This window comes from Perca fluviatilis, chromosome 2 (genome assembly GCF_010015445.1).
Source record: "Perca fluviatilis chromosome 2, GENO_Pfluv_1.0, whole genome shotgun sequence".
In the NCBI taxonomy this organism is placed as follows: Eukaryota; Metazoa; Chordata; class Actinopteri; order Perciformes; family Percidae; genus Perca; species Perca fluviatilis.
Genome location: NC_053113.1, coordinates 6,546,091 through 6,553,056, shown reverse-complemented (window position 1 = coordinate 6,553,056; position 6,966 = coordinate 6,546,091). Strand labels below are relative to the sequence as shown.

The following is a 6,966-nucleotide window of genomic DNA, read 5'->3' as shown; positions in this document are numbered from 1 at the left end:
CACTGTACATTTTATTAAATTAATTTTAATTGTTTTTAACTGCTCTTCAATATTTTCATTTTTTTAATCATTTTTAACTGCTCTTTAATGTTTTATGTAAAGCACTTTGAATTGCCCTGTTGCTGAAATGTGCTATACAAATAAAGCTGCCTCCTATAACAACAGCTATGTACTGACTGTCAACTGACCCACTGTTTACTGCTTACACTGTTTACTGACTATATTAGCCCATATGCTCAACCCCTAACTCCCTCATTCCCCCAGCCTGGACTAAGGTCTAAATGAATACTTGAACAATGGCTGTAACACTATTACTTCAAACCTCTAATATTGACTGATTTGTGTCTGTCCTACTTCTACTATATTCCCTTATAATGCCCATATTTAATACTGTCTTTTTTAACTTTATCCTTGCACTGCTATATAGTTTTTATATTACTATGTGTACATCATTCTCTTATATTGTCCATATTTAATGCTGATCTCTAGACTTTATCCTTGCACTTATTTGCACTACCACCATGACACCCCCTCTCATAGAGCACCTACCATGCAGACTGAATCACTGGGTCAGTCCCTGCCCTGTCACTGCAAGCCTCTCATGCTTAAACATCCCTTATAGTACATTCATGTAGATTTTTTATTTAGTATCTTTTCTTTTATTGTCCATATTATTCATGTGGATTTGTTATTTTATCATCCTGTTTATGATGTATGTGTATGTTGTGTGTGATGTCTTTAAGCTACTGGGACCTTGGATTTCCCCTTGGGGATCAATAAAGAATCTATCATTGTATCTATCTATCTATCTATCTATCTATCTATCTATCTATCTATCTATCTATCTATCTATATATATCTAAATTCCTTGTGTCAAGAAAAAAAATACTAATAGGTTAATAGCAAAAGTTGAATATAGAAAATTAAATGTAGATTATGATTTGAAATGTCTTTGGTACCTCAGTTCATTAGATATTTAGACAAAGTTGCTTATGAGGTTCATCTAGAGCTGATGACTGCTGCTATTTATTTATATATATATATATATATATATATATATACACACACACACACACAGACACATATACTATTCTTACTATTCTTAGCTACAATGTACAGGTTTTAGACACCTTATGTCTATTGATTTTTGTTTTATTTAGTGCTGAAATAAATGAAAACACTAAAATAATTTAAAAAATCCAAAAGAAGAACATGGCATGATTCTACTGTTGGTGATTTAAAGAAAACATTTTGCTGAATGATTCAAAACAACCTTTTCATCTGTGTTTTATTAAAACACACATTTACAGGTTGTCACATTATATAGTTAGATAAAAAAAGTACTTTCAAAGGTAACTCATTTAGTGAATGTATTTATTTGTATTCATGACAAGCAAAGGTCTTAGTTGTCAGATAACATTTGTAGTTACCTTTTCCCCCCAAAGAGCAGACGTCTACATACAATGCGTATTTTGGACATTTTCAGTCCGTACAGTAAAGGGTTGATGAGTGGTTGGCATGTTAGCCAGTACAATGACAGAAAAATGCGCAAAATATTGGGTAAATAGTTCATATTAAACCTGCTCTGCATTATTTCAAAGGCACCTCCACAAGAAAAATTCAGCAGGGAAAAAAGGTGAGGTGTGCAGGTACTGAGAGCTTTCTGTCTGGTCTGTTTGGAACCAGATAAACACACTTTAAGAATTCTCATGTAAGAGAAAAGAATTAAGAAAATAAGACTAACATTTACTGTAAATATGTCAACAAGTCCAAAAATGTTATTGACTCTGGTGTCAGAGCAGGCCAGTTTGACAACAGAATAGTTGTCACAGTACACTTTGTTAATAATGTTTCCACACAGCTGTAAAGGAGCAGTCAGACCAAACACTACCAAAGCATTGGTAAGAGTAGGGTACAACCATGTTAGAGAAATAAGCATGGCAATCTTTTTAGATGTCATATGAGTGTGATATTGTAGAGGATAACAGATAGCAAGATATCTGTCATAAGACATGATGGCTAAGGTCCAAAATTCTCTACCTCCATAAGAGAACAAACAGAAAATCTGTATAAAACAAAAAGAAGTAGAAACAGTGTGAATGTCAGAGATGATCTGAACCAGAAGGAATGGAAACAACCCTGTACTACCATACAGTTCATTTACAAACAGGCTGCACAGAAAAAGGTACATAGGTTCATGTAAGCTTCTGTTCATACAGATAACCACAATCAGCAAAAGATTGGTACAAATTATTACAACATATAAAGACATGATAATAATAAAATATAAATATTTGAAAGCCCCTGTGTCAAAATAGGCACTTAGTGTGAAAAATGAAACCTGTGTAGCGTTTACCATGATCCTCTTGACTCTGAAAAACAAAAATTATAACATTTTAAAAGATAACTTCATCATAAATATGATAAAGGTGAAAAAGTTGAATTTAACATTCTAGGCAAAAAATGTTATTGAGCATAAATGACAAAAAACCCACAAATGGCCTTAAACATCTACTCCCCTCCCTCAGAGTTTTAAAAGACATTTAAATCTGTAAATGAAACATGAACACATCACACACACTTCCAGAAACTTCAAAGGATTTCTGAAAGTTTAGTTCAACCTTTAAATCTTTCTTCAGACTGTGTACAGATAAAGCATTGATCACAAACAATATTCAATCAACAAACAGGAGAGTCATTAATTCCTCATACTTACCATTCCCCAAGTGTGTGTTGTAATACTAAAGGTAAGACATTACACAACAGTTTATGACATTGTGTGAATCCTAACATTCATCTGCTTCTGTCGGACTGTGAGTCCGTCCTAACTGAGGTGAAACTATGGTTCTACGTCTTTTAACCTTTTCCAGTGAGAAGACGCCCACAGCAGCAGTCTGACCTCATTATCAGAACACCTGCTCGTTGTGGCAACGAGTAGTTGCTTGTTTCTAAGTGATGCTTGAAAAAAATAACACATTTACACAATAACACAGCACCATGAAACCATAAACATCACTGGCTCTACCCGGTTTGCTACTTCCTGTTTGGTGCTGGAGGGAGAATTGGTTGTTGACAGTGTTCACATGATTTAACTTCACTAGCAAGACTTCAAACTTCGGATAATATCAAACACGTTTGATTTTCTCGGAACGTCAAGATGGAAAAAAGACTGACTGGGAAGGAGAACTGGAAATTTGCCTCAAGAAAAAGAAACCATTTCATTAGGGTTCCAAGCTTGAGAGGGGTGGTAAAATAATTGAAATATAAAAAGTCAGAACAATCATTAAATATAAATATTAAAATACCACAGTGTCAACGGAATTGGCTTCCGGTAATGGCGGCGGACTGATTAGTCGCGTTTTCAACTCTCCCGCTCCACGTTCCTGTTATTCGTTATCTACCTTCACCCATCTTTCTCAAAAGCAATTATTTAGTTGCCTTATTGCTTTTTAAACATGCCCAAGCCATCAAAACAGAACAAGCCGGACCATTCTCGAGGTTTTTCGGAAGAATGTGCTGATTCGTGCGAGGGTGGTGCTAGCAGTAGCCATGCTGCTAGCAATGAGAGCTCGTTACCTGATTTATCACATGGGGCTTTGTTGAAACACATTGCCGAAGTTGTTGCAGAAGAAGGTCGAAACACGCAAAAGATGCTGAATGACTCTTTTGTTAAGCTGGAGTCTGGGCTGTACGTGAAAGTGGATTGCATCTTCAAACGCATCGATGAGGTTGCTGCAGCCACCGACTCCCTTGCGACGCGCCAGGCTGAAACAGAAACTCTTTTGTTTTGTTTTACAGGAGTTATAGACATGGGTGCGCCCAATCTTATCCTTGTTCTGTTTTTGTTTTTGTTTTGTTCTAATGTTAGGTTTTCAAAGCCTGAACCAGAGAAGTTCCTATTTCCTCCCCATCTTTTTCCCCTGTGGAAAGTTTGCTTTTCTTGTTTACTGCATAGTTTACCTTGCTATTACTTTTTAAATGGTTGATGGTGCAAAGTTGAATATTATTAGCCTAAATACAAGGGGCCTAAATAACCCAGTGAAACGAGTTGCTGTTTTGGACTTTTTGCGGAAACAAAGAATTAATATAGCCTTCCTCCAAGAGACTCATCTGTTAAAAAGGGATACAAATCGCATGTCTAATCTCTTTTTCCTTGTAGTTGCCTGCTCGTCAGCTTCAAATAAGTCAAAAGAGGTGGCTATCATTTGTCAGCGTAATTTGCGCTTTAAGTTGTTGGATACTTGGGCAGACCGCAAAGGCAGAATAACAGTTGCGAAAGTTCATATAGAAAATAGAAATGTTGCATTCATCTCAATTTATGCCCCTAATACTTTTGAAAAATAATTTTATGAACAGATCACTAAGGTACTGCTGGAGCTCTCTGACTTCAAACTCGTAATAGGTGCTAATTTTAATGCTGTTGTTGACTATTCAGTTGATAGATCGGGACATTCCGTAAATTTAGATCAAAAACGTGCTTCTGAGGCTTTATGTTCCTGGATTAATGATACTGGGGTGGTGGATCTCTGGCGTGTATTAAATCCTGGTGTTAAAGGCTTCACCCATTTTTCATCAAGACATAAATCTTAAACAAAGTGCATGAATTATTCTTTCTAGATCAGAGGGTGATAGGAATTGTCAATTTTGGAAATGTTGAGTTGAGTTGAAGGAACTGGACCTGACATTGGAATTTACCTGGCGGGTAAAACTTAGATCGCCATCAAATATAAAACCGAGGTTCTTAGCATGTGGTCTGGTGTAGGCAGAAAGGTCATTAACATTTGTATGGTGTGTTAGGGAAAGAGTAATATCTCTGTTGTTTTTGTCCCCGTCAACTAATCTTCGATGGCTTGGAGCCAGTTTTGTGGTCTTGAGACAGTTTTTATGTCAACGACTTGATTATTTGAATTGAGAGGTAAATCTGAGTATCGTCTGTGTAGCAGTTAAAAGAAATGTAATGTATTAGAATGATTCTTTCCAATAGGAGCATGTAAAGACAGAAGATTAGTGGACCTAAAATTGAACCTTGTGGAACGTCACATGAAATGTTTGATTTAAAACAATTGAGGGCGGACCCAGAAATGCCGACCCAGCTTGACAAGCAATCCAGCAGTGAAAGAATGATTGACAGTATCAAAAGCTGCACAAAGCTGAGATCTAAAATAATTAATATAAAGCATGTACCAGAATCTACTGCACAGAGGAGGTCATTTGTCACTTGTAAAAGAGCCTCAGTGCTCTGGTGTTCCCAGAATCCCAAAAAAGGTCTTAAATTTAACTGATTTATCTAACTCATGTCAGGAGGCAGGCTGGATCAAGTCATAATATTTATTGGTTGGACAACAAGGAGATTCTCAGAGAACTTTGAAAAAGCAAGAAGCAACCCTTAAATAATTATTTTATAATGCACCAGGTTAATGTTCACATAAAGAACTGACCCCCAAACAGTTTTTGTTGGGTTATATATCCATAGTGAAAAGCCAGATATTAAAAGATCAATTTCTGGATTTTATTAATCAATATCACTCACACATATCGAGTTTGATAAAATATTAAACGATTTTATGATACCAGAACTTTTTGTTGGCATTTTTACAAATATAAAGTATCTATACAGTCTCAACTTTTTTATCATCAATTAGATGAATTAGTCAGACTGGTGCTGTGGGCGTCCTTTGACTTGAAAAGTTTAAAAGACGGAGAAGCAGTAGTTTCCGCTCAGTAGGAGGATGGACTCTATCTGACTCAGCAGATACGTGAGGATTCACACAATGTCACAAACTGTTTTCTACATTGCCTTACGTTAGTGTAGACTTTAGACTTTATATAAGAAAATGGTACGTTTGTAAAAATAGTTCACATGAATATGAATGTTTTTACTTTGTGTCAGGTGAATACTATGTGTGTTTAAAATTTTGACTGCACATAGTCCGAAACAAGTGTAGATTGTATTCAGTTTTACAAAAACACAATGTAACACTTGAAATTAGTTTGTCATATAAACAGTGTTATGATTGCTTAATGAGGCAAAAGGAGATCATGATAAACTCTACTCAGGTTTCATATTTCACACTTAGTGCCTACTTTGATACCGGGCTTTTTAAATACTTCTATTTCCTGATTGTTATGTCGTTATATATGTTAATAGTTTGTGCCAATCTTTTGCTGATTGTGGTTATCTGTATGAACAGAAGCTTACATGAACCTATGTACCTTTTTCTGTGCAGCCTGTTTGTAAATGAACTGTTTGGTAGTACAGGGTTGTTTCCATTCCTTCTGGTTCAGATCCTCTCTGACATTCACACTGTTCCTGCTTCAGTATGTTTCCTACAGAATTTCCTTTTATTCTCTTATGGAGGTGTAGAATATTTAAACTTAGCTGTCATGTCTTATGACAGATATCTTGCTATCTGTTGCCCTCTGCAATATAACACCCAAATGTCATTTAACAAAATTGCAATGCTTATAGGTGCAACGTGGTTTTACCCTTTACTGATGTGTGTCGTGATGACATCCTTAAGTCGCTCTTTACAGCTTTGTGGAAACATTATTAACAAAGTTTACTGTGACAACTATTCTGTTGTCAAACTGGCCTGTTCTGACACCAGAGTCAACAACATTTATGGACTCTTTGTTACTTCACTCTCAATCATTTGTCCTCTTATTCTAATCTTTTACACGTACATTAAAATTCTTAAAGTGTGTTATTCTGGTTCTAAACAGACCAGACAGAAAGCTGTCAGTACCTGCACACCTCACCTCGCTTCCCTGCTCAACTTTTCCTTTGGTTCTTTCTTTGAAATAGTACAGAGCAGGTTTGATATGAGGAGTGTACCCAATAATTTGAGAATCTTTTTATCATTATACTGGCTTACATGCCAACCAGTTTTTAACCCTTTACTTTATGGTCTAAACATGTCAAAAATTCGCATCATATGTAACAGTCTTGTCTTTGCTAAAGTGTAA

At 35.9% G+C, this 6,966-nt stretch overlaps 2 protein-coding genes across 2 annotated transcripts; one reads left to right on the top strand and one right to left on the bottom strand.

Moving 5' to 3' along the window:
* Positions 1–1,426: 1,426 nt before the first annotated feature.
* LOC120545393 (olfactory receptor 142-like) lies at positions 1,427–2,367 on the bottom strand. Its single transcript, XM_039779672.1, has one exon. It carries the CDS (start codon positions 2,357–2,359, stop codon positions 1,427–1,429), a length of 933 nt encoding a protein of 310 aa, XP_039635606.1. The 5' UTR covers positions 2,360–2,367.
* A 3,672-nt stretch (positions 2,368–6,039) lies between these two features.
* On the top strand, positions 6,040–6,966 carry LOC120545387 (olfactory receptor 49-like). Its single transcript, XM_039779658.1, has one exon. The coding sequence runs from the start codon at positions 6,040–6,042 to the stop codon at positions 6,964–6,966; it is 927 nt and encodes a 308-aa protein (XP_039635592.1).

Coding starts and splice junctions, on each gene's coding strand:
- LOC120545393 (XM_039779672.1), bottom strand. CDS start 2,359: ATGGTAAACGCTACACAGGTTTCATTTTTCACACTAAGTGCCTATTTT.
- LOC120545387 (XM_039779658.1), top strand. CDS start 6,040: ATGATAAACTCTACTCAGGTTTCATATTTCACACTTAGTGCCTACTTT.